The sequence below is a fragment of the Rissa tridactyla genome, chromosome 4 (genome assembly GCF_028500815.1).
Source record: "Rissa tridactyla isolate bRisTri1 chromosome 4, bRisTri1.patW.cur.20221130, whole genome shotgun sequence".
NCBI lineage: Eukaryota > Metazoa > Chordata > Aves > Charadriiformes > Laridae > Rissa > Rissa tridactyla.
In genome coordinates this window covers 94,701,420-94,727,422 of record NC_071469.1, presented here as the reverse complement: position 1 = coordinate 94,727,422, position 26,003 = coordinate 94,701,420, and the positions used below count along the sequence as shown (strand labels likewise).

Sequence of the window (26,003 nt, the reverse complement as noted above, 5' to 3'; positions counted from 1 at the left end):
GCAGTGCTGTCATTTCTTTACCTTAATTTTGGGCATAAGTTATACATCACTTTTACTAGACATGATACAGCTGTTTATATTATTTACTAGACACTGTACAGCTTCTCAGCCTTTAGCATGTGGATGATGGGAGAAGATACAAGGATCTGGCTGTAGGTTCCAAACCAAATAGCTTCAGAGCTACTCGATTTCATCAGAAGAGCTACGCCTGCCCACAGCCTAGCAGTGGAGGAGTAAATAGCTTGGGCTTTGGGAAGCAGGACCTAGGTGACAAAAACATAGCATGGAAGGGAAGGGGACTTACAAGAAGGAATGATACAAATAGGAAATCAGAGAGCTGGAGAACTGGAAGGTTCTCCTTTTGTACATGAGTTGTTGCAGACAGAAATAACTGGTAAGTTCAGATTAAGAGAGTTGCATGAGCAGCTCTTAAAAAAATAAAAGCAGTAGTCAGGTTACAGGTATATACATGTTCTTTCCAAGTAAAAATTCTGTAGATATTGTAAGGACATTACAAAACCAATTATGTGAAAGAACAGCTTTACTATACAGCTGAGTGCTGCAGTTGACACACCTGAGTGACAGGAAGCTATCAAAGAGGACAAGCTCAAGAAGTGGGCCCATGTGAACCTCATGAGGTTCAACAAGGCCAAGTTGCAGGGTCCTGCACCTGGGTCAGGGCAACCCCCGGTATCAATACAGGCTAGGGGATGAAGGGATTGAGATCAGCCCTGCAGAGAAGGACCTGGGGGTACTGGTCAGTGAAAAGCTGGACGTGAGCCAACAATGTGTGCTCTCAGCCCAGAAAGCCAGTTGTACCCTGGGCTGCATCAAAAGAAGCATGGCCAGCAGGGCAAGAGAGGCGATTCTGTCCCTCTGCTGTGCTCTGGTGAGACCCCACCTGCAGTACCGTGTCCAGCTCTGGGGCCCTCAGTACAGGAAAGGCATGGACCTGTTGGAGCAGGTCCAGAGGAGGCCACAAAAATGATCCAAGGGCTGGAGCCCCTCTGCTGTGAGGACAGGCTGAGAGAGCTGGGGTTGTTCAGCCTGGAGAAGAGAAGGCTTCAGGGAGACCTTACAGCAGCCTTTCAGTGCTTAAAGGGGGCTTATAAGAAAGATGGGGGCAAACTTTTTAGCAGGGCCTGTAGCAATAGGACAAGGGGTAAACTAAAAAGAGGGTAGATTCAGACTAGATATAAGGAAGAAATTTTTTTATAATGAGGGTGGTGAAACACTAGAACAGGCTGCCCAGAGAGGTGGTAGAAGCCCCATCCCTGGAAACATTCAAGGTCAGGTTGGACGGGGCTCTGAGAAAGCTGACCTAGTTGAAGATGTCCCGGCTCACTGCAGGAGGGCTGGACAAGGTGACCTTTAAAGGTCCATTTTATGATTCTACTTAGTTGAGGCAGACAAGTAGAATTAGAAATGCTGCATGCAAGACAAAGAATTCAAGATCAGTTCCTCCAGTTTATGAGCGCTATTGCCAAAACACGTACACAGCCCAGCAAAAGTAGAGGCTTTGCCACAAAACCAAAAAAAGCTGTTATTCATGAGGCTCTCAACTTCTCTCCAAATGGGCTTACCATAGTTACACAGCTACCTCTACCCACAGGCAAGGAGGCAAACTTGTGGCTCTGAACAAGGTGGGCACATGCAGAAAAAACACCTAGTGGACCTAATTGCACAGTACTGGAGTTCACGCTTTGATATTAAAGAATAACACTGGGTTGGAAAAGTAGCATTGCTTTGAACTTCATAAAGCAGCAAGGAAACACTAATTACATTTTAGATTCCTAATAAAAGTTTAACTTAATTTTCTTGCTACATGGTACAGGAGAGTTTAATTTTTAAAATGTTTCCAGTCACAGTGGAAATTTATCACTTTCCAAGCTTAAATCAAATTCATACTAACCCAAGCTCCCATGAAGTCGCTTTATGCCTAGAATTATGTTTGGCTCTAGAGCCATCCACAGGGACTGGCAGACGGACTCCAAAATGAGAAGGTAGGAGCCTGTGAAATGTTGACCCTACTCTATTGCTGAGGCTTGTCCCAGTAGCAGTGCAGCACGTGCTCACTGCTTCTGAAAATGTGCTGTTGATTTCAGTAAGCCTTTATTATTCAGAATAGCACAGCAATGTATAGCACTGCTTTAGTAAACATTCCGTCATTGCTTCCATCATGAATTCCTTCCACCAGCACCCTTTCATGCATTTAGTATTAATGTTTACTCTTAACATAATTTTTGATTCAAAATGAAGAAAAGCAGTTTTATCTGTGATTTCTTTTTATTACCCTTTAAAATTGTGAAATGTTCTGTTGGTTATATCTATGGTTATCAAGTAATACTTTTTGCTAACTGTTAACAAGAGAGTAAGAAGTGTAACTTACAACTGCTAAATAAAGCTAATTACATGCTAGCACATAGATATACCAAAACATAACAAGAGAAGATGAAGTTTTATTTCCAATGTTAGGATCTAGATGACTTTTGGAATACCATTCATAAGCCTCTAAAAAAACCCACCTAACCGCTCTCTTTAACGTGTCTGTAATTATTAGTTTAGATTTAGAAGCCCAGGTACGCAAATAATTCCAGAGAATGCAAAGATAAATGTTCTACAGCAGTAACTTTACTTTACATCTGCAGATGCGCTCAAAATGGCAATAAAACATCAAAAGGTTTCCTTTTGAAACACACAGATGAAATGCGGCCCCTTAGATGATAATAGAGTTGCTCTTGTAAAGTTATGAAAGGCATTTGGGTCCCACATGATCTTCACTTTCTGTTAACCCTGCAGGACTGGGAAGGCATTTCAAGTTACACACTGAACAGGAAACAAAGAAATACCTCGGCATTCCCACAGCAACACTTCTACATCACCTATCTTTAAGCTAACTTGAAATGACATCTCTGATATAACCAAACCAGTACTAGATGAATTTAGATGGTCTTTCTTGCTTCCACCTGTAAACCACCACTGCAACCCTCTTATTTTCATAATGACATTATCAAATTCTTGGGATGGTTATGCTTTGAGAGAAAGAACTGCTGGGCCCCTCAACTACATTTGGCTCCCAATTTTACCCCAACACACTTCTTTCTTCCTTACCAACAGTAGCTTCCCAGAAGTAACTCACACTTCATTTCCATAATCACGCCTCCAGCATTTTCTCCAGGTATGGTTTCATACCCAGCTAATGCTTGTAACAAGTGCAAGGAAGCCTGGCTCTACCTCTTTCTGTCCTCCGCAGCACAGCCCTACCTCTTCCTTTCCTCTAGCGCTTACTGGGCTTCCTGCAAAGATGATTTAACTCCTAGTGAAAAGCTACACCTTGTTTTGGGCTCACTTTATAAACTTTGTACTGTCTACAAAGACAGTAATTTAAATAGTCTTCAATTTACTCTGAACATACCGAAATCCATTAGTGCTCTAGCCTGTGTAAGGTGAGCAGTGCAAGCACACTGCGAAGATCAAAACCTTGCTTTTTCAAAGGCAGTGGAACACTAGCATGTTGTCTCATGGAAGTACAGCCTCCAGCTCAGACAGTTTACTGCTACGCTTGAATAAAAACACTTGTTCCTATGCTCTGGTTTTGACTTCCTTGAAGATAAGCAGGTGGTGTGCCCTGCCTTCTTACTGTGATTGAAGACAGAATGATTTCTCTAATATTGAAGCTGTTAAAGACATCCCACTCAAAATAAGGATTACACTTTCTTTGTTCGGTTAAATGGGGACCATTGGTCCCCATATTAGTTTGGGAAAGTCAAGGACCAACCTGGATAATATAAATATGCTCTTGGAGAGCATTTTACACATGCCTTGGGAATTTCAGTGCCGTCATGCTCTGCTGCTCCCATCACCAATTGTTTGGTTGTCCCCATTAACCATTGCTGTCATTTTGGAATTAAACAGATGCAGCGTTTAAATACTTATTTTCAGTCCCAGAAATGCTACCCATTGAGTATAAGATCCTGCAGGCTTAGCCCCGCACAGCCTTTTAAATGCTGCTTTGTTTTATCTCCTTCCCTCTCTTCGCATATTCATTGACTCACTCTGGGCTTAAGGATGACCTCAACTCCATCCAAAATGCGAGGTTTAACACCAGTGTTCAGCACCTCTAAAACTATTAGTTTTAAACCTGACAAGCAGCAGAAAGCAGCAGTCTGCAGGTCACAAGTATTTTACAAATGCCAGGAAAATCTGACCAGGAACAATCTCTCCTAGCAGCCAGGCTCAAATTTTAGAAAAGAGTTAAAAGAATTTACATCATATAACTGCTCATCTGAAAAGCAGTCTGCTGCCAAGACTACAGAACAACCAGCCTTATGTAACCCGTTTTAATATTGCAGCCAGATAGGAAATGGGAACATTCCAGTCTGGTCGGCAGGTTCACTACAGACCTTTTTGATTAACAAAGGGAAACTAGGTGCATTAAGGTATAGTTTCTGCAGGATTTCAGGGAAGGACAAAGGTAAATTTCAGGAGCCTGGAAATTTACTGGCTGTCCGTTTTGGTACACTACAGGAGTCTGCCCTTGGAATGCTATTTGCTCAATTAACAGTAACTGCTACCATTTCCTCTTCAGCAGTTCACCCTGTATCCCATCCGCAATGGCATCTGGCCATTTTTCATCCTCTGATGACTCACGCAAGTCTCTGTTCTCCATAATCCCCTGCCCTCTACAAACGTGTACAACTTCCCCCCTCACCAATACAACTAGTCTTTCTGCATGTTAGTGCTGGATTTGAGAGGACAGGCTTATACGCACAGAATTTAAGTTCTTTGTTAGTTCTTCAACAAGTAAGAGAGAGCTATTCTTGTTTGACAAGTCAATCCAAGTGTGAAGTAAAACGATTTGCTGTAATCAATTCTTAGAATGCAACATGATATGTACTGCTCAGTCCCGTCTGTAGCTCAGTAGGTTGACTGTAGAGGCTGTTCGGAGAACCACTGTGCCCGTTTTTCAAATCCAAAACTATAGTAAGGTACCAATGAAGAGAAAACTCAATCACTAAAGAATTCTTAAGTTCTAAATTATCCACTTCTTTCATCCTGCCATTGCCTTGTCCAAATATTTTATGATTTGTAGTATAAAATAGAAAAAGTTCAAAAAGCGAGTGTGCTCACCAGCAGTTACATAGTCCTGAACTTACTCACAGAAAGCAATAAACGGAAAGTTTAAGGAGAATTACCCGCTGCTTTCCCCCAGCTTTCAATATCGGCTGTTTTGCCATGCAGATGTTATTTGGTAATAAAGCATAAAGGCAAAAACTGCCAGAGACTCCTTCCAGAACCCCCCAGAGCATTTCCACCTTTGCCAGGCTATTAACGAACACTTGCCAGGAAACGGTGACATAAATGGCTAAAGGCATCCCTGCTTTTAATTAGCCATGTATCACAGGGGGGACAGGGGGATGGGCAGTGGTTGAAACACTGAAAAGTACGTAAATGTTTGCCTAGAATTACACAGTATTGACAGGTTTGAACCGCGTAATTCAGGAGGTTTCTTTCCTGCCCACAGAAGCAAAGCAGTTGAAGGGGTATCCAGCAAAGTCCTGAAATTACAAGAGATGTGCGCGATATCATTTGACACAGCCTTCTCCCCAGCACTCTTCTGCTTCGGCTGTATTTAGGAATATGGAAGCTTATACAAAGGACTCCCGGAAAAAAGACCCTTTAGCAGGACTAGTATTTCCAGTTAGAAGCATTGAGGCTGGGGGACACAGAAAATTCTTCTAGGCACCAGACAAGGAGAGCCAAGAATTATAAAAATATTACTTACTATACATTAGGGTTGTCCCAGCAACACAAAACCAACCATAACATTATGAAGAGTGGAAGAAAAAAGCAGCACTAAAATTTTACAATGACAGCATTTCTTCCACAGCACTGCTTCAATTTCAGCTGATATTCAGCCATAGTCCATTGCAAAGGAAGTACAGATCATATCCTCAGATAACATAGGATAGCACATCACTGCTGCTTTTCTTTTGGAGGTATACGGTATCATGCAATGATCCTTTCCTGTATTTCAATAAAAAGGGGACTTCAACTCAATCAAAACAAAGACTTCTCTAAATTGCTTTCCTTTTCGCTGCTGTCTCCTTACAGCACATAAACTAGAGGATATCTCTTCCTGGCCCTTGAACTGCAGAGGTATCTGCTGTGCACCGGGGCTTATTGCTGGATTTACATAGCCACATGTATTCTCATGTGAACTGCAGGTATTCCTTGGCATTCTTGACCCAACCCGGCAGGGCTTGGCTACGCAGCACTTTCCAGGCTTCTTGATAATTTAATGCAGCTTCCTTGTAGTCCCCGTAGGTTTCTAGAGTCTTCATCCTGACAGAAAATGCACAACAACAAAAACATTTCTATTACCCTATTGGATGTAATGTCACAAAATAAAAAAAACCCACCCCAATCAAACATCTAAGAACATGATGATGCCTTATGAGCTCTTTCATGCTACTAAGTGAAATTCTCTTGAGGTTCTAGGGAGACTTGGAGAGGCCCAGGCCCTGAAGCTCGTGTATGCAGACACTGTCAGCAGTCTTACAAAAGCAAGCAAATCACCTCCTCTACCATGCTTCATGCACACTCTCCTCCAGAGACAGAGGTGTCAGTGTCTGACTGTGTGAATATAGGTTACAAAAAACTCCCACGATAGCAAAAAATGTTGAAGCAAAGCAGAAAACGTGGCTAGAGAGAGGTGCTTTGAATTGGGTAGAAGTAGCCTTATTTTGCTAGAAGAATGGATAGGATTGTTGTCTGGAAAGGAAGGGGCCAAGGACGAACAGAATAGTTCTTCTTTTCCAACATAAAATAAGGGGGAAGAGTGAGACAAAGGAGGAAATTTTTTTTTTAATCTTCTTCCTAAAGCAAAAGAGACTCAGCAGTTCTGGTACTCCGTTCCCCCTCCTCACGTAGCACCTGCTCCCCACAATCTCAGCAGAAACACTGGTCACTCTGCTGACTGCCTTATACCATTGATTTTCAAAACAGGCAAATTCAGGTCTACAGTATCTGAACACGAGTGCCTCTAAGACAATTTCATCAAGACTTTTTTCCTTTCCTTGCTTTCCTTTCCCAGCCTCTTTCGTCTCCCTTTGCCAAACAGTCTGTCAGCTGCATGTGGCACATGTTTATAGATTCGACCCAATACAAAGGGAAGATCATAGGCAATATGACCTTTGTCGAGAAAGAGGAAGAGCCAAACTACTACAGGAACCCTAACCTAAAAAGTCTGAGAACCTCTGCAGAACCTTCCAGAACAGGCTTTCATGCTCAAAGGCAATATTTATCACCACTACCACCACCCCCCAAAAGAACCCCCAACAAACGTAACAGCAGACCATCAGAAGCTGTATTTCAGGCATTCAGCTATAAATGTATTTCTAGAACACTGTGACATGCATAGCAAGCTGTGAGATATTCTCTATCCTGCAGACCTTAGATTCAATAGTGCAAGAGTGGAAAACCTGTCTATGCCATTGCTGAACATGGGAGATGTTACACCCTCTTACAAACCTGCCTGCACCCTTGTCACAGCTAATCCATTTTGCTGTCTTTACCTCTTTCACATTAATCAAACTCTGTGATTGAAGTCTGTAACTAACCTCTGAGCTGTTCTGGAAAGTTCCACAAAAGGGCTCACTGCAACTCCACTCCACCTGGCCAGTGGAACAGTCACAGAACCCCCACTAATGGTGGATCGTGGTTTAGGAGCATCACTGAACAGGCAAAAGACCAGCAACTACCTGCATAAGCAGCATTCAGGAAACAACACAGGTCTAAGAAGGGCGAAGGTCAACCCACCACAACCAACTCCAAATCTCTAGCATAAGCAAGCTGTTCCTCTGTCAGGTACTCCAACATGTACCTCAGACACGGTACAAACCACCTGCACCTTCTCATCCACCTCAAAACCATTCTCTAGGGAGCAACATGCATGCTTACACTCAAGGTCAATGACCGAATCATGCTTTGTGAAGAAATTATCTCATGCTAGCGTGCTTCTTGCACCGCTAGAAGTAGGTCTGACATACTTGTTTAAGATTTTGACCCTGCCCTTCTTCACTATAAATGCATCTAATCACTTATACTTGCCCTTTATCATAGAATAACTAATATCAGATGCTGTTTACATCTTCAAAACACAGCTACTTCTACTTAGGAGGTCACAGATCAAAAAAGAATTATACAACACAGATTTTTGGACTGCCTCAATCTTGTTAAAGGTGTTCCCTTGCATTTGTTGTGGATGCACATAGATAGATCCTGTTAGATGTATTCTACCTGCCACTAAGCCAAGAGAAAGACTCCAATGCCTAGCTGTTCTTCATTTCTTACTTGCTAAATTTTGCTCTTTTTCTTTCCTAAACCTGCTGGCAATTCAAAAGCTCTTCAGCTCGTATCCGGCCGTCTGATTCAATTTAACTAGAACACATATGGGATTTTTCTAACCTAGATTACTCCAACAGACCTTTGTTTGGAACCTGTTACAGTAGACAGTAAGGGAAAACATAGCTAGCACAAAAGCAGACAGACGGTAAGGGGCAGCTCAGTATTTTCACTCTTGCAGCAGCTCCAAGAGCACACGTGACCACAGCCTCCTGGGGTCTCACTCTCCAAGCAGACAACATCACTACAGGATTTAACAGCAGATGCAACAAAGTTGCATTTTAAACAGCTTCCTCAAATAGCTGCCAAAATCAAATAGATTTATTTAATTCATGCTCAACGTCTGCACTAAGCTTCTAATAAATTTTCAACATACATACAGGAAAAATGCCTTCCAATTCAAAGCACATTAACATCCCCCAAAAACCTCACATGATTTGACTGTATCTCAGTTTTGGTTGGGCCATTAAGGCTCTGAGCATTAGTAATGAAGAACCTGTGACATTTTTTTGGCAGAAGTGAACACTAGTTTGCTGCCCCAGGCAAAGTCCAGTACAATCATAAGATCTCCAGCCTATCCAGGTTTGCCTGACTACATTCCTTTTGTGTTTCCTTTTACTGTTTCAATCTTGCCCTTACACTATTGTGTGAGAGAGACACAGAGCGATTCCAATGGCTGTGCGCCAGAGACGTGAGAGGTGATCCACAGATTTCATTCTGAAAAGTATCACACTCTTGGAAAAAGCCTTACCCAAATCACCATCATGCTTGAGAATATTTGTGTGCTCAGCCACGTGCAAAGCTGAGCAGAAATGGGCTCACAAGCAAAGCAGCCCCCAAAGAAGAGGGATACACTGCTGCAATACTTCATTCTCAGCCACAAACACTACCTTTAACCCTATATTCAGTTTCAAACATTCACATTCACCCCATAATGCACTTTTGAGATTACAGACATACCACACATGAAAAATGTTGACATAAGCATAAGGCATCAACCAAAACATTACTCTTATACAAAAACTAATGAATCACATCTAAGAGGGCAAGAGCCCACAGATCCTCAATATATACAAATCTGATGTGAATCTATAGTGATAGGGGGCCAGGAAACCACACTTGGCCTCATTCTGTTAGTATCTTCTTCTTCTGTTAGTATCTTCTTCTTCTGTTAGTATCTTCTTCTTCTGTTAGTATCTTCTTCTTCTGTTAGTATCTTCTTCTTCTGTTAGTATCTTCTTCTTCTGTTAGTATCTTCTTCTTCTGTTAGTATCTTCTTCTTCTGTTAGTATCTTCTTCTTCTGTTAGTATCTTCTTCTTCTGTTAGTATCTTCTTCTTCTGTTAGTATCTTCTTCTTCTGTTAGTATCTTCTTCTTCTGTTAGTATCTTCTTCTTCTGTTAGTATCTTCTTCTTCTGTTAGTATCTTCTTCTTCTGTTAGTATCTTCTTCTGTTAGTATCTTCTTCAATGCTTCAGATAAAATGCAGTCATTGCAGGCAAAACTGTAATTGACACCAATTGTTAAGACGATAGAGGACAAAGTCACAGAGCGAGCTAACTCAGGGACTGAGTTCCACTCAAATACAAGTTTTAACAGTAACGTAAGGTTTTGCAGCATTTGGAAGACTGTTACTGCATTGCTGTGTCTAGCTTGGGAGATCAGATTTTCAAAACATTAGTGAAAAATTGGAATGTGAGCTTTGTGGCTTTTTCCAATGTCATCCGAGATGTGGAAAAAAATGAATCACACAGAGGAAAAGGTGTGTAAGCTCAATACAGTAAATGGTTAAAAAATAAAGATCAAGTCTTGAGATAATTATGGCGGAAAGTATTTTCATGGGTCAGAAAATACTACTTAATAAAAGGCTCTTCAAAGACCTAACAAGCATCTGTGATGTGCAGCATAGAAAAGATTTTTAGTTAGATCAGAGGAGCTAACTGTCCCGCAGGCCACTATGCAGTGGGGTAGGATCATCATAGGAATTGTTTAATGTACAAACTTTAAAAAGAAAATTGAAAAGGGACCAGAAAATTGCAACAAAATTCTTGCCAAATGTGGTTGGTGTTTTTGTAATTGGAGAACAGCAGTAACAGTGAAACTACACCTCTTCCATGACAGTGACTTCCCTTAGGCTGACACTTACTATCATCCTCAGTCACTCCAGCAGGAAACACTTAGTGGTCCCCTGTCAGAATCCTTTTGTTTTTCACAAGCGAACATGGGCAAAAAGTCTTAAACATGAAGCCCAAGCAAAGATTCTATACTTCAGTCTAGATATTTAGATCTTAAAGCCATCTGAAAGTCCTTGCACTCCTCTGTACCACAGCCCAACTCCTCCCATTAGGTGTCACAGGAACTCGAAACATCCATACCGCAGACTGAATGGGAAATTGGAAGAAAACAATCGTAATTGTGATGGCTCCCAATTACAATTTAAGAATAAAGAGGATCAGTCATCCGTTTAACAAGCCCAGCATGAAACTGGGGGCACGTTTATGTTACAAAGAGTCTCCGAGATTGAAACAAAGGGTTGCACGGCCAGACACACCTTGCACAAACAGCAATGCCAGGGGACAGTACGTGGATGCCACTGTATGACAAAAGAAGGGTTTCACTTCCTTGGGTGATGAACAAGGCATGTCTTTTTTCTACCAGCAGGGGAAAAAAAAACAAAAAACCACACACCACAAAACAAACCCACAACAATGCAAAAAACTGCCTTTGCCATATTACCACCAAGTGATCTGCAAACAATAATAATACTGCAGAGATTGTTACACAACAATTCACATTAACAATGGCACAACACTGCCCAACAGTGTGCCATCATTCCTTTTACAGTGAGCATAGAAAACACAAAAAAGAAAAAAAAGTGAATTTATGTATGAGTAATTTCAAAACATTTACAAAAAACAATGTGAGAGGGAGTCAACAAAAGAGGATGAAGTACGGCAGGTGGAGGTAAGAGGTTATAAAGAAACATTTTAGATAGATTAGCTAGAGAGATGAGTGAGAATTTAACTAAGGCACAGAAGACAGAGATCATAGAATTTGTGAGAAAGGAAGAAAAAGCTGGGACAGCACAATACTGCATTATCTGGTTCTTCGTGGCATTTAGATAATGCCAGACAAACACCGCCACTGTCTCACAGTCTCAGCTGAAAGCAAATAAGCTAAATCCTGAAAAAACAACTGCTGAATGTTACGCTTAGCATCTTAGCTAAGCTACACCACTACAAATTCCTAAATGTGCCTTTTAGGAGAGCCACCACAGCTCTGCCCCTGGTAGGCTCTCCACCTGTTCCAATTTAACAGTGCCCACACTGATCCTTTGGAGAGAAGTGAAGAATGAAAGAGAAAGGCAGGCACAAAAAACAGAAGAAGCAGCTTCAGACACAGGAAAGAAGAAAAAAGACGATCAGAATCAGTATATTCGTTCCATGTGAAGCTTTAACTGCCCCCATATCCTAGGTCTGACAGCGGACAACAGTTGATGAAGGAAGGGTTACGTAAAGAATGATCCGTGTCCTAATATACCCTACAACTACCAAGACAAGCTGCTCAGCCAGTTTGAAAGGAATACAGAATGAGATTCCCTTGATGGAGCAGAAGGGATGGGAGGCAAGAGACCAAAAAGTGGACTAGAAGAGGCAAGGCAGGAACTTAGGGGCAAAGTGGGAAAAGGAAACTGTGTGACAGTATAGCACTAGAGCCAACATTTGTGGGAGGAGATAACAAGATGCATTTGAATAGGAAGAAAATCCTAAACAGTTAAATCCACAGGAGTTTAGAGGAAACAATTTGAGAGTGTGGGATTTCTTATCTGAAGTCCAATCAAATTCAGTCTACAAGGAAGAAAGGAAGAAAAGGTACCAGAATATTGCGTAGAAAGGGAAAAAGAAGAAGGAAACAGGAATACAAAAACATTTTTTATTTTGCTTTTTAAGCGAAGAGTAGGATAAACAAAGATTTCAAAAGGAAAGCAACTGGATGACTGGTGAGCTAGCACCTCTACTGTATAGAGTTTGTGCAGCCTAAAAATGATGCCACATCTGCGAATCAGCTGGACTTTGTCAGGAGAAACCCAGACAGAAAAACGGTAGAGGACAAAAAAGTCAAAGGAAATTACAAAGCCACTGGAGTCTAGAAAAGCCCTGAGGTGAAGTGACTTTACGTAAGCAGCACATGATCAGCACAATGAATCACCTACCCAACAACGCACCAGGCTCACACTCTGAGGAAATTACGACGGCTAAACAAGTGAGGACAAACTCCCACCCAAAAGAGGTTAATAATTCTATATTTAAAACTGACTTAAGGAGAAAGTGTATCTCCAGTTATAGAATCAGTTGAAACCATTTCAGCAATAGCATGACTCATATTGACATCAGAACTTTAAAATAGTTATGAGACACTTCTACAGACACAGAAGGTAACTGCAGTCTTTAATTCAAAAAACTCAAAAGCAAGCAAGATCCAATAATTAAAGAACCAGGGTGCACTTGCTTTGTCTAAGTTCATCTCATTAAATGTCTCGGTACCATGAAAGGCAGTAATGGCCTATCTCCCCTGCTTTGAGCCACACATACCTCCTACTTCCTCTGCATGGATTTTTTTTATCTGTATTAGCTTTCCAGGAGCCAATTCAGCTCATTAATTCAATAGAAAACATAGAAGACAAGGAAATTGTTTTCTGCCACGTTAGCTAGTTGAACTGGCTTACCATAGGGTTGGAGAAGTGCTACTGTCAGAACGGAGAAAACAGGAATCTACAGCAAGTAGCAGCAGAGACTGCTGCAGGACCACCCCATCAGCAGCGACAACCAGTTAAATTAGCAACAGCTGGTATAACTGCATCCCCAGAGCTGGTGAAATCATACCTGGAAATAGTCTAGAATAAAATAAACCTTCCAAGGCACTGGATTTGGAACCTTCTACATCTCTCAGAATCTCTAAGACAGAGCAAGAGCTAAGTTTCTGTATATATGAAACTATGCCCTGCTCCGTAGTAGCTATTTGGGCTGGAATGCCACCAATTACGTAATGCATGTAGTGAAGTGACAGACTGGATGGTTACCGCAAGAAACTCCAGTCTGATAAACCAAACTTGTTTCTAATAATGTAAAAGAAACCTCCAAGTACGCCTTCCTCAGGCAAAAGCTTCTTTCTCTTCTGTCCAGAAAGTCTCCATCTACATAATACATGCATTGCAGAAAGGGCCCGACACACTATTTCACCTTACTAGCTCTTACTCCATCATACACTTAGATGAAAAAAAAATTTAGCCTAGACTTTCCTACAGAAAAAAAAAAAAGAAAAAAATTTCTTTTTTTTTTTTAACTCAAACTCTTTCCTCTTGTGAAGCAAAGAAGTGGCATTTGATAGAATTACTAAACACCAACCAGATATCAATAACGCCATGGCAATTTTGGGATGGGGGGGTTTGAAAGCCATCAAGGGTACCGTGCTGCAGGCAGCTGATCTAACAGCTTCCATTTTCAAAAATGATACTACTTCCTCCTCTCATCTCCCTCTCCGCTCCTCCTTCCCCAGCTGTCCACCACCACTTTCAAACACGACCACTTTAACTGAGGAAAAAAAATGAAAATGTAGAGTTTTCTACCCAGATAGCAAGTTGAAGAGGCTTACAGAGGTGTCCAATAGACACCAGATCAAGCACCAGAGAAAGACAAGGCTCCACTGATCAGAAACAGAGTTTACCCTTTTGAAAAGCAGCAAGCCTTCAGAAGAGACCAGCTGTCCCAGACTCCTACCTTAACTCCAAATAAACAAACCACTTGCAATTTCTTCTGTCTGTCATTAACACATGAGATGCAGTAGCTATTTCTCCAGGGAGGTGATTAAAAAGACCAAAAAGAGTCTTCCTAACCCATCATGCACATGCCATATTTTTCCAAGTATCAAATTTTAACAATGAACTTATCTAAAGTGAGATTCATGAGCAGATTCTGGTATCATCACAGTATTCTTGAGTTTCATTAAGATAAATTCACTCTTCTAAATATAATGAAAATGTCTTTACCGGAGAGTGTTTGGTAGATCCTCTTGTGAAATACTTGTCACCAGCTTTTGGAACGTATGGAAGAGTTCCACTTTACAGATCTTCGATCTGATGGGAAAAAAAAAAAAAGAAAAAAGGGAAATCAGAAATTCTGACTGAAAATAGAAATCAGAAATGCACTTTCTCTTACAGCTCACAGTAGTACATCCCAGCTGAACATTTTTGATAACAAAAATTATATTCACTTCCCAAAGAACGTAAAAAGCTCTCCACAATTTAACTTTTCCTACCCCATCTGAGCTGTCCACCTGCCTTTTCGCTTCATTTTAAATATTATATTAACAAAGTGCTGCATTGCCCCCATTGTCCCAGCCAACACTCTGTCAGTTTGCAGAGAGAACGTTTTAACATCCCCACATTGGTACCCGTGTGAGACTGCACCTCATCAGACCACAACTACAGCAAGAGTGAGACAGAAGGACTAGTCCCAAAACTGATCACACAAGCACAGAGAGACTTCAAAGGCTTGTTCAAACTGGCAAACTTTGTATTACTCAAAACTAATAAAAGAACCATCAGAAATATCTGGAACAATGCTGTCCTTTTCACAACGGGGACGAGGACACATTCAGCAACAGCTGCAGGCCACTTAAAACAAAGAGGCTCATTAAAAAATAAAGTGAGTCAAAGTTTGAAAAGTCTTTTGAAGATACCATACGCATCTCTAAGCTTTAAGCCCTTCTCTTCCTCTAAAGAGAAGGCAATCAGAAGAGCTGTTTATAAAGCAAGGTTTGGTTTTGAAAGCCTCAGCTATTTTCTCTATTTAATTAAATTCTCTTTATACATTTGTCTTCACAATGACTGATTCAGTTCTCCAGCATGTGCAAACTGATTTTCCAGAAGCATTGAAAAAGCCACCAAACAAAACCCCTTTCCATTTTGCTAGTATGTTCTTTAAGAACCCCAAAATTGGCATGCAAAGATGCTTTAAAATTTCATCTTCATGTTAATCTGCCAAAAGTTCATACTGTAGGTTTTGGTGTTTTAGTTAACTAAGCATTAACAAAAGCGCATATCAGACATCTACCTACAAATTCCTTTTAGTCAGTCAGCTTTACCTTCCTTGATATTTAGTGTTATCTAGCATATTGAGGGGGGAGGGGAAAAGCCCCAAACAACATACCCTACCAATCGCCCTGAGATTCCTTGAGGGGAAAAAAATAGGGTAGAAAAACAAGTCCTGTTTATTATTAAATATCCCCCCCCCAATAAGGCTATAAATTCCTTATTTTTATTATAAAAGTTCCTTTTGTGACTGTTTATCACAAAAGTGTGAACAGTTTACTTATTCCCTGATGATGTTTGTAATCCTGATTTCTTCAGGAAACAAGATCTTTGCCATTACACAGTCTCGTGGGCCCTCTTTACTAACTTTTGAATGTTTTAGTGAATTTTGAACACACATAAAATAGAGAGGAGGATCTCTCAACAATACTGGTGTTGAGAGACCTGTTCAGCACTGGTGAGGCCACCCCTTGAGTACTGTGTCCAGTTCTGGCACCTCGACACGAGAGAGATATCGAGGTGCTGGAGCGAGGGCAGAGGAGGGCAACGAAGCTGGTGAAGGGCCTGGAGAATAAATCTGATGAGGAGCAATTGAAGGAGCTGGGACTGTTTAGTTTGAGGAAGAGGAGGCTGAGGGGAGACCTCATCGCTCTCTACAACTACTTGAAAGGACACTGTAGAGAGGCTGGTGCTGGTCTCTTCTCACAGGTAATTAGCGATAGAACAAGAGGGAATGGGTTCAGGCTGCAGCAGGGTAGGTTTAGGCTGGACATTAGGAAAAAATTCTTCACGGAAAGAGTGGTCAGACACTGGAATAGGCTGCCCAAGGAGGTGGTGGAGTCACCATCCCTGGATGTGTTTAAGACTCGTTTAGATGTGGTGTTAAGGGATATGGTGTAAGGGAGAACTTTGTAGAGTGGAGTTGATGGTTGGACTCAATGATCCCAAGGGTCTTTTCCAACCTAAATGATTCTATGGTAATAATTAGGTTCCTACAGTTTTGTGCAAACTGGCAGCTATCAGATGGCTCTGAATTTTTAGAGCAGATACACAAATGCTACGTAACCAATTAAAGCCCACTGAGAAAAAGGAGTTGGTTGGTTTGTTTGATCTTTCACATGTCTTCTGGAATACCTTACACACCACATATTGAATACCGATATTCTACAATGCGCATAAAGCCTGTCTCAAAACACACACTAAGTCACCCAGGTCACCTGTGCTAACAATACCCCAGACACCAATACTTGCCACAACCACAAAGTTCATGGTCCTCTTCTTTCCAGGAGAAAATTTGGAAATACTAAGATATGCCAGGATAAACTTCAGTCAATTCAGGCCTAACTTTGATAAGCTCAGAATGTGCAACTTGCAGACATGTGAATGAATTCTCCACAATAATTGTCTAAACTCCACTTATTTTATTCACTACTGTCAGGATTATTTTCTTTCTCCCAGAAAGCCTGGGAAAAAGTGAACAATACGACCACTGGTAAATTGGAAATTATAAGCAGCCAACAACCAAAACATGACCTTAACCCCCAAGCTGAACTTTCAGAGAGCAATGGTAACTTTGGTCACCTCACCTAAACTGAGGAAAATGTAGAGAGATGGAGAAATTTGATTGTTTACAAGTAATGTTTACAAGCAGATATTTACAAGTAATTCCTCTCAACCACAAGAAAAATCTGTAACTGTTTCTTTAAACATTAATAGTTGACAGAAGATTATGACATTTATTAAAGAGCACAGTGTCATGACTACAATTGGAAAGGTAACATGTTTTGTGTTAGGAATCTGCTGCAAGCGTTTCATAACATTTTCAAACTTAAAGGCAGAAAGTCACATTTCAAAGCAACACCTTTTAGCAATCATACATCCAGGTCTGCTGGCCTGACTCTTACAGGAAAAGAAAACTGTAAAAAGACAACCTGCAACACACACATTTCCTTCACAGTCATCAATCCAAAAGATACAACGCAAAAATTCTGCTAACTTCACCAATAACTAAGTTGTCTTTTATTAAGGACTGATCATAGACCCTACCGCCATTGTCTACAACGCTCTCTTTAATCAATAGCGACAAAGAAGAAATAGGATAAACTTGTTAACCCTCACTCAACTTTTGTCATTCCAGCTCCCCTACTCTCCCTTACACAGTGACTCTTCCTTTTCCCCCATTCCCTACCTTTCCCCTCTTTCCCCCACTCCCTTGATTTCTTTCTGCTCTGACAATGCACTACACACCACACGAGCTGACAGAGGCACGTACACTAACAAGTACGTACATGCATCCAGATATCACAACATTCTCACACCTGCTCTGGTGGCTCCCAATTGCCTTCTTTGTTGTTCCCTGCCGGAAGCCATCTGAGGTGACGTCCAGAGGCTGCTCAGGGACCGCACTCCAACTGATAGCTGTAGAAGAAAGGATTATGAACAAGGGAGGTGCTCTCATCACCAAAGCAGAACTTAACAGTTCCTTCCATTCTATGAGGTCACATGATACTATGCTGCTTCCAAAAAAAAAATTCAAACTAGAAAGAAGACCATGGCTCTCTAGGGCAAGGATTCCAGTACCTAAAAGAACAGGTAAATTCTGTTTAATTTAAAAAAAAAAAAAAAATTATATACACACACAGAGCTTTCATCTTAATCATGTCCTTCAAGAATCCATGCCTCTAAATATTTGGCCTCCAGCTTTGTAATTCTCCCCTTTTTAGGGGGATTCTACTTTCTTTTGTACATCCTGTTCAGCCAAAGAATGAAGAAATTTCCAAGTCAGACAGCTTATTTTCATATAAGTCTATGAAATACTCCCCTAAGCTACTTGCACCAGTCATTCTGTGTTTTCCGTATTAATTTATTGTGTGCTATTATTTGTGTATTGTATACTCTAAATAGTCTGCTACATTTGATAACTGACATACATCAAGTATCTCTAGACTTTACTTGAAAAATGTTATTAGCTAGTAGTCAAATAAAAATAATTTGTTGGAAGAGATAGCAAGTGCCAACCACCTCATCCTTTATCCCCATTCTTGTAACCTTATAACCATCATAGACTGTAAACTTCCTAATGCTGAAACTGCATGCCATACCTTATAGATTTAAAAGCATCAGTAGCACGTTAACAGAAGCAAAAACATGCTCAATCTGTCCCTCCGTAGCCTTTAACTTCTACTCCCTTGAGACAATTTTTGTTCTCCAAGTTCTTCCATTTCTCTGTGTTCCTAACAGGCAAAATAGCTGCACATGCATTAACTCTAAAGACAATTTTCACAGCTTCTCTCCTCCATGATACCACCTTGCCATTCAAGAGGCTCAAAAGCTACATATTATAAAGCATATTATGGAGATTAGTTAGGTTAATCACACTTGTATTATGATTCAACTTTATGCTGCAATTGCCACACTCTGCTAAGTGTGAATTGTCCTTGCGCTGTGACTTAGGTATAATGCTGTATCGCTCTAATAATTAAAGTCCTGTGTGTGACATCAAACAACATTAAATACATACAACTGGTATTAAACATTAAACCTTCCATGTGTGGAGTATCTAAAACCACCTGGTCAGAGGATATCAGATTCCGACAAGCAGGCAAAAATTTACTTAAAAGTGAAAACATTTTCTATTCTTTCATTTCTTTATAGCTATCACAAACTTCAAAATATTAAATGGAACACATTTTTCTTTTTAAAAATACCAGCTGAAATGTTTCTATCAAGCATATTTCAATACTCAGTGTAACAGTCATGAATTTACAGTTTATTCTACTCCTCTATTCTAGAAGAAAAAAGTCATCCCAGCATAATTCATATAGGCAAAAAAATGTGTGATAAAGCATCATTCATCTTTATTTAACAAAATTATCTGAGTAACTGTACAGAAAGAAAGGCACACACAGGAATTTAGTCACAGTTGACTTCAGATCTTTTTTGCTAAGTGAACTGTCACAATTTTTCAATGATGGATTTTGTTTCTTATCTCACAGAATCAAAATCTTTTCCTTCCTGGCACCTGTAAATAACTCCAATTTAATGAATCTGAATTCCATTAAGGAACTCTTTGTTTCCATTCTATTTTATCATCAGCTCTACTGTAATAGAATAACTTCCAGTTAAGCCAGAAAAGATCACAACAGCAGAAGGTAGGCATGTCTAAGTTTAAAGAAACTGCTTAACCATACATATACAGTGGCAGTTCCACTAGTTTTTTTTACCCAAATGAGCCCCTGTTGCTAAGTCACAACGTGACTTGCATATTCATTCATCGCCATGACAAAAAATGCAATGTCCAAAACCTTTATCAATTAAACCTTTACACTATACTACTCTGCGTTCTTTCTACGCTCACAGGTTTCTGGAGCAATTATAGTCATAACTCAGCATGGCACGTATTCTCTTCATTACCAAGCAGAACATGAAACTAACTGAAACAGGAAGTCTTTTGATATTTTTGTTTTCTTAATGCCCTCAGAACTTTTGCTTTCACTGGTTATTTTCTGTCTTTGTTTAGATTATAAATTCTTAAATGGCATCAACGAAGTGTTTATTCAGTCTGAAAACTCCCTACAGAGAACTAGAGGCTCAGCTGGATATTATTAATTATTAACAATTAAGTTCTGGCCTGAAATTAATTTAATGCTGTAAGTCACACTTTGCCTCTAGCACTGGCAATGAATGATGTTCCATTTTAGCAAACCACTAAACCCACATAATTTCCATTTGGACTTTTGCGTATAGTTATGCACCTAGCCCAAGTTAACTCACCTGCACTACAAGGAACAAGTTTTGTTTTGCTGTTAGTTTGAACTTCATGAATTGCCTGACGGCTATGTTCAAACTGAAGATCCGACTGCAGCAGCTTAACTTCCTGAGCGAGAAAACCATCTGGTAAAAACGAGATGTGCTGACACCTAAAGTAAACACGGAAAAATGCAAGTCATTTTAAGTCTGGTCTTCCCAAACAAGCCCATTTTGTGCAATTTCCCTTCATAATCTAAAACATGTTACTTTTATGTTAGAACTGAGTTGAACACGAGTTATAAAAGACAGACAAGGAGGTTTGGGGACATTTTTCCCTTCAAAAAAGTATCTGTTAAAAAAACAAAGCCACATAGTTTATTAAGACCTTGTCCAGCCTAAAAAAAAATATGATGAATTGATTTTAAAAAAGGTCTAGTTAAAAGCTAGTATAATCGATGGAGATAAAACAGGATAAAAACTGTAATATACTTCTGCAAACACAATAAAAAACAATAATCAAGTATTTACATAGTCAACCATATTACATTAAAAACTGTTTTAGGGACCTAAAGGTTCAAAATCAAAGACCAGAAAGATACAAAATATACTTAAGAGTTCCATGTATAATCTCATCTTTGTTACTTTAAATTATCATTACACACCGAATGGGATTAGCATCATATAAGGAGGAAAAAATGGCACGTGTTTAATAATCATAATATTTACATAGAGCAGGAATGAATTACGACTGAGGTTCACATTGTCAGATGTGATAGTCTGCAGAAGTGCCTGACTTTACAACCCAAGGTGAATGAGGCTGGGCAAATTCTTGTCTCGTGTTACACGGGAACGGATTTTCCAGTAAGCTCCACTGGAGAAGTAGCTAGAGTTTCCCCTATTAATATACTATGACCTCTTTTATAACTATCCTAGAAGGATGCAAGGCTACGGAGAAAAGGAGTTACTAAACAAAGTCAAACCTTTCAGATGAACTGGTCTAGTAACTGCCTCTTAGAGGGAGTGGTTCAGCTCCCCAGCTTCTTTCTTGCTCTCCTTCCCCCCCCACTCTGCCCAGTTCCATTTACTCTCCTCTAATGCTTACGAATTCCTTTGTTGCACTGATACAACTTCCTAGCAAAAAAAAAAAAAAAAAAAAAATACCCACTTCCTATCCCTTTGTTGCTGGGATAGTTTTCATGAACTTAAGGATCTGAGGAGCAAAAAAGCCAGTGCACAGCAGATGACTTTCCTCATTTAGCAGCAGTGCACTTCTCCTCTCATAAATTTCCCTGAGGTGACAGGTTGGGTTAACACAGCTCTACTACTCACAGCAGGAAGAAAAAGGAAATCTTGGATGTAATTTACATCAAAGAAGCAATCAAAATTTTACCACCATGGAAATGCACATAAGCTTTGCCTTTCCAGTCTAACACAACACTTGGTCTTTTTCCAGCTGACCAGTACGAGCTGTCACATGCTATGTGTCCTGAACCACTTCATTAAATCACAGAACAGTGGAGGTGGGAAGGGACCTCCAGAGCTCATGTGGTCCAACCCCTCCCTGCTCAAGCAGGGCCACCTACAGCTGGTTGCCCACCACCGTGTCCAGATGGCTTTTGAGTATCTCCAAGGTGGGAGACTCCACAACCTGGGCAACCTCTGCCAGCGCTCCATCACCTGCACACTGAAAAAGTGTTTCCTGATGTTCAGAGGGAACCAACCTCCTGTGCTTCAGCGTGTGCCCACTGCCTCTTGTACTGTCACTGGGCACCACTGAAAACAGCCTGGCTCCGTTTTCTTTGCACCCTCCCTTCAAATATTTATACACATGGATAAAATCCCCCCAGGCCTTCTCTTCTCTAGGCTGAACAGTCCCACTCTCTCAGCCTTTCCTCATAGGAGACATGCTCCAATCCCTTAAACATCTTTGAGGCCCTTAGATGGACGCTCTCCAGTATGTCCACGTCTCGCTTGTGCTGAGCAGCCCCGAACTGGACACAGCACTCCAGGTGTAGCCTCACCAGTACAGGGGATGGATCACCTCCCTGGACCTGCAGCCCAGGAAACCATTAGCCTTCTGTGCTGCCAGGGCACACTGCTGGCTCACGTTCAACTTGGGGTTTAGCCGCACCCCTAGGCAATTTTCTGCAAAGCTGCTTTCCAGCTGGGCAGCTACCAGCATATATTGGTGTATGGGGCCGCTCCTTCCCCAGGGGCAGGACTTCGCACTTCCCCTTGCTGAACTTCATGAGGTTCCTACCTTTCTCAAGCCTGTCGAGGTCCCTCTGGGTGGCAGCACAATGCCCTGGCCTATCAGCCACTCCTCCCAGTTTTAAATCACCAGCAAACTTGCTGGCGGTGCACTTTGCGCCATCATCAAGATCATTAACGAAGATGTTAAACAGGGCTGGACCTAGTACATGGCTAGTTACACCTTCAACTACACTTTGTCCAATCATCACCACGCTCTGGGCTCAGCCATTCAGCTAGTTTTCAATCCACCTCATGGTCTGCTCATCCAGCCCATACTGTAACAGATTCTTTACAAGGATCTTGCAAGAGGCAGTGTCAAAAGCCTTACCGAAGTCTAGGTAGACAATATTCACTGTCCTACCCTTGTCTACCAGGCCAGTCACTTAATCACAGAAATTTTTCAAGTTGGTCAGCACGGCAGAATTCTGAAGTGCATCCCTCAGAACGCACAGACTACAAAAGGTGAACTTGCACCGCACATCCAAATGAGTGCGAATGTAAGTGGTGGAATAGACCAACGAGAGATGCTAGCTTACATGCAAGCGTAAAGTGTCCCAGAAGCACTAAGTTTTGCTCAAAAAGCAACAAAGTGACAATTAACACTAATAGAAAAAACACTAATAGAAAGCATTGACATGAAATCATGATTTTCCAATCTGGTTGTCAAATAGCATTCATCTTTCTAAACCTATATGCACTCTACCACTCCACAGCAGTTTCCACGTTACGTCTATAACTCAGTTTCCATGGGCTGGGCAGCACACCTGAACACACAATACAGTCAGAACTTTAGAATCGCAGTTTTCAAAAACCTCTGCTGAGAATGGACTGACAATACAATTTTGAAATTTTACATGGGATGGACTTGTATGCGTATGCAATAACTCCAGTATTAACCTCCTGGAAAATTTTAAGTTGGGATCCAAACTTAGGAAGACAGCAATTCCCTTCAAAAGAAGTTTAAAATACCGCACCTTTTACTTGCTGGAAAGTAAGTCTGAAAGCAGGGTCTAAAAATCAGTGAAAGCTTCCAAAGAACTAAGAAATTCAGTTAAGGCTAAGTTATAAAAACATCTGTAAGGACAACCAGAAAGACATCCCTTCCACAGTGCAAAAGTCTACCTGTGCATTCATTTGGAGTCATTTCAGTCAAGTTGCCTTTAGGATGGATGGATTTGGGGGCTTTTTAATTTAATTTTAAGGAATGGTCCTGCAAGAAATAAAACGTGCTTTTGCTCACCAACACAATCCTATAAAAGGAACCTATAGATATTCAGAACGACTTTGTGGAGTATGGATAACTAAATCAATTAAAACTTTTCTTGAGCCTGCCTGAGGAAATAAAAGTCAGGAAGAGGGCAAGAAAAATTCAACTTCACTACACCAAGTTTGTATCCTTCCAGCTGCTTTTTCTGATGGAAAGCTTCTAGAAAAACTCAGGTGGGTAACAGCTTCTCACTGTTCAGTGAAGGGACAACCAAGGAGATCCTGAACTAATGGAAATTCTTTTGTGAATCTTCAAGTCTGACTCATCAGCAGTAGTCACCTTTACTCCATACTACACAGGGCTACTTTCTGAAAACATGGATTTGCAGAAATTCACATTTTCTGCAGATGACTTTGGTGCAAAGTCCTGGTATTTGCGTGACACCTGTTGTCTTCCGTAACTCATTGTCTCCACACACACTACCTGATTTCCAAAGGAGAGCACTTACCTTTCAATAACTGCTCTCCGCATAGCTTCTTGGCTATATGGGCACTTCCCCACTATAACTGCTGACAGATACACTGGATACTGCAGGAAATGCATCAGAAGAGCTCCTTGACACCCTAACACATTCCAGCGAGCCAGTTTATCACTGCAGGACATAGAGCACGTTCTGTCCCCACGACCCGGCTTCACTCGTAATAATCCCACACAGTGATACCCTACCCCAGGTATTCGGGCATCATCCAGCTCTCCAGGCACACATTTCGCTCCAGTTCTATAAACATCTACTACCTTTGGTTTCCCTAAGCCAGTCTCCTTATTAGCTGTTTGCATCTCTGCAGAATTTGTACTTGTTTTGTCTTCTTGTTTCACAGATACTTGCTGAACAGCCAGGTCTTCAGTGATTACGGAAAAATAACCACCACTGTCTGTTTTCATTCTCTTGATCATATGATTACTTGCCGTTTTCTCTGATTTCCTTTTATCTTCTGGATGCAAATGATCATGGTTACTTCTACACTCTGCTGATTGTCCAGCTGCATCATCTTCAGTCACTGGCTTAGAAAGCCGTTTCTCTGATTCACTAATTGGAATAATAGAAGCATCTCCACCTAGAACAAAAGAAGTAATATCAAAATTGGCCAAAAATGCATCTCTCATGATTGGAACGCATCACACCAGTCATATTATGGCTACTACTAGCTTTCACAGACTTGCATTCAGGAAAATCTACCTATGACAACATACTTTTCTAACAACATTGCCCTGTAAAATGATAAATAAGACTTCATTGAAATTTGAGCTAATATATGTTTCATTCTGAATTTTGCATTCTACTTAAGAAATAATAATTAAAAAAAATTAAACAAAAATTATAAAGCAAAAGGTGTCAAAGGCATTTGACAGACTACAAGTAGTGCTGAAGTTTCCTCACAGGAACACTAGTCTGGTCTAACTAAACAATACAAACCTCAAAAGAATAATTAAAGAATAACCCTATCAAATAAGGATAGAAATTTTAATCTGTATCACTAAAACAAGCTCAGAAACAAAATTCTGAAGCTCAGTTCAAAGCAAACAAAGCCTGGCAAGCATGTGAGAAAAAGTTAGTCAGAAAATTATTCTTGATATTAAATTTGAAGATGTAGATTCTATTCTCATACTACATTAACGAAGAAAACCATCACAGCATACTCCAGCAATGCCACCAAAATCATGAAAATGTATGAGCAACTAATTCACTATGCAAAGTACTAATGAAGCAAATTTTGAAAGTGCTTAGACTTCTTTGTTCTGGTAACATCAAGGCATCTGATAAGACGGTAGACCAAGAGTCTACATTTTGCCAATAGATCCTCATCTTTGTGTATTTTAAAAAAATAGCACCAGAAAGAGCATTTTCCGGATTTACTGAGTTCTCATGAATCACATCCAGTGAGATAAAATGCAAACGTGTCTGTGGAGGATCAGTCAAGTACATCTTAGGGCACATACTGATAACATGAGTTACTGCCTCACTCTCACTCCAGATCAAAGAGACAAAGAGAAACCAAAGAAAGGAAAGGGGCAGGAAAGATACAAGTGGGAGCCACGAAATTGGTTCACTCCAGCATACTCACATGGGGTATGACTGGAGAAGAAAACAAAGATGATATTTGGTTTGAGTTTCCATTTCCCAGTTTCAGTTCCCGGAATAAAGATACTGCATTGCTGATGGGAAAGTGCCAGTCCCATCTGATAGAGAAGATACCTGTTAGGCAGAAAGTTTTCACGAAACATTCACTTCATTTTTGAT

General features: G+C 40.6%; 1 protein-coding gene across 9 annotated transcripts in view; it reads right to left on the bottom strand.

Moving 5' to 3' along the window:
* Window positions 1-137: 137 nt before the first annotated feature.
* The window catches only part of ADAT1 (adenosine deaminase tRNA specific 1), a 29,974-nt gene continuing 4,108 nt past the window's right edge, over window positions 138-26,003 (bottom strand). For 7 of the 9 annotated variants that reach the window (XM_054201332.1, XM_054201331.1, XM_054201334.1 and 4 more), the window contains 6 exons: window positions 25,828-25,958; window positions 24,213-24,819; window positions 20,269-20,414; window positions 17,784-17,913; window positions 14,452-14,538; window positions 138-6,345 (listed from right to left, as the gene is read on the bottom strand). In XM_054201332.1, the coding sequence (XP_054057307.1) occupies window positions 6,213-6,345; window positions 14,452-14,538; window positions 17,784-17,913; window positions 20,269-20,414; window positions 24,213-24,819; window positions 25,828-25,958 (1,234 nt within the window). In that variant the 3' untranslated portion in view covers window positions 138-6,212. The remainder of the gene's footprint in view (window positions 6,346-14,451; window positions 14,539-17,783; window positions 17,914-20,268; window positions 20,415-24,212; window positions 24,820-25,827; window positions 25,959-26,003) is intronic. The other 2 variants (XR_008466408.1, XM_054201328.1) reach the window with 2 other exon arrangements.